The 842-nt window shown below is 68.8% G+C and overlaps 1 protein-coding gene across 1 annotated transcript in view; it reads right to left on the minus strand.

Moving 5' to 3' along the window:
* The window catches only part of SCRIB (scribble planar cell polarity protein), a 19,980-nt gene that overhangs the window by 1,636 nt on the left and 17,502 nt on the right, over positions 1–842 (minus strand). Inside the window, 2 exon segments of the mRNA XM_024741025.1 lie at positions 295–361; positions 545–726. Of these exon segments, the coding sequence (XP_024596793.1) occupies positions 295–361; positions 545–726 (249 nt within the window).

An 842-nucleotide genomic window follows, 5' to 3' on the forward strand; every position in this document is an offset into this window, starting at 1 on the left:
GGGCATCACCTCTGCCCCTGAGGGCCGGGGAGCCCCTTGGCCAGGCCTGAGCCACTGGCTGGATCACCCCAGGCTTTGTCTGCAAAGGGCAGGTGCAGGGGCCAGGAGGAATCGGTTCAGGTGAGGGGATGTGAGGATGGGGGGGAGGACGGGGAAAAAAGAGAGACGGAGCCCAGGTGGGCGGCTGGGTGGGTGTCCAGGGTGTGAGGCCAACACTCACCCATCTGCCGTGTTGGGAAGGGGCAGAGGCTGGGAGCTGGGCTCCAAGCTGACACTTCCAGTGCCTACCCCTACCCTGCCACCAGGCGAGAGGGGGGTGCCCACGGCCTGGCCCTCCCCACGCAGCAGAACCGGGGAGCCTCTGCAAGCAGGTGGGGGTGGGGGCAGGGCCAAGCTGGCCCCCAGGGGCTCCCAGACGGGAGGATGGATGGGGGTGGGGCCGCCCTGACCACCCACAGCCCATCTGCCCAAGGAAGCCACAGGAGCTCCCCAGCCCCATGCCACCCAGCTCTGCCAGGAAGGGGCCCACAGGTTGTGTCCTCAAGAGTGACGGATGGCAGCTGGGGGGAGGCGCTGTCCCCTGGCAACCCCCTTCCCAGAGGAGGGGGCTCTGCAGACAGCAGCCCCCGGAGTCCTCCACCCCCCACCCCCGTGTGCACTCACCTGCTGGTGGCCAGGGGAACAGGGGGCCTCAGTCATCTTCCCGCCACTTGCCCCAGACGGTACCTGGAAGAGCCGAGTGGTGGGTGGGTGGGATGAGGGCTGGGCAGGGCTGGGGCCCCGCAAGGAGGACCTGGGGGCTGGGGTGCTTGCTTTGGTTGCACAGGCTGGTCCTCAGCTCC

Source organism: Neophocaena asiaeorientalis, unplaced genomic scaffold (assembly GCF_003031525.2).
Source record: "Neophocaena asiaeorientalis asiaeorientalis breed wild unplaced genomic scaffold, Neophocaena_asiaeorientalis_V1.1 scaffold177, whole genome shotgun sequence".
Taxonomy (NCBI): Eukaryota; Metazoa; Chordata; class Mammalia; order Artiodactyla; family Phocoenidae; genus Neophocaena; species Neophocaena asiaeorientalis.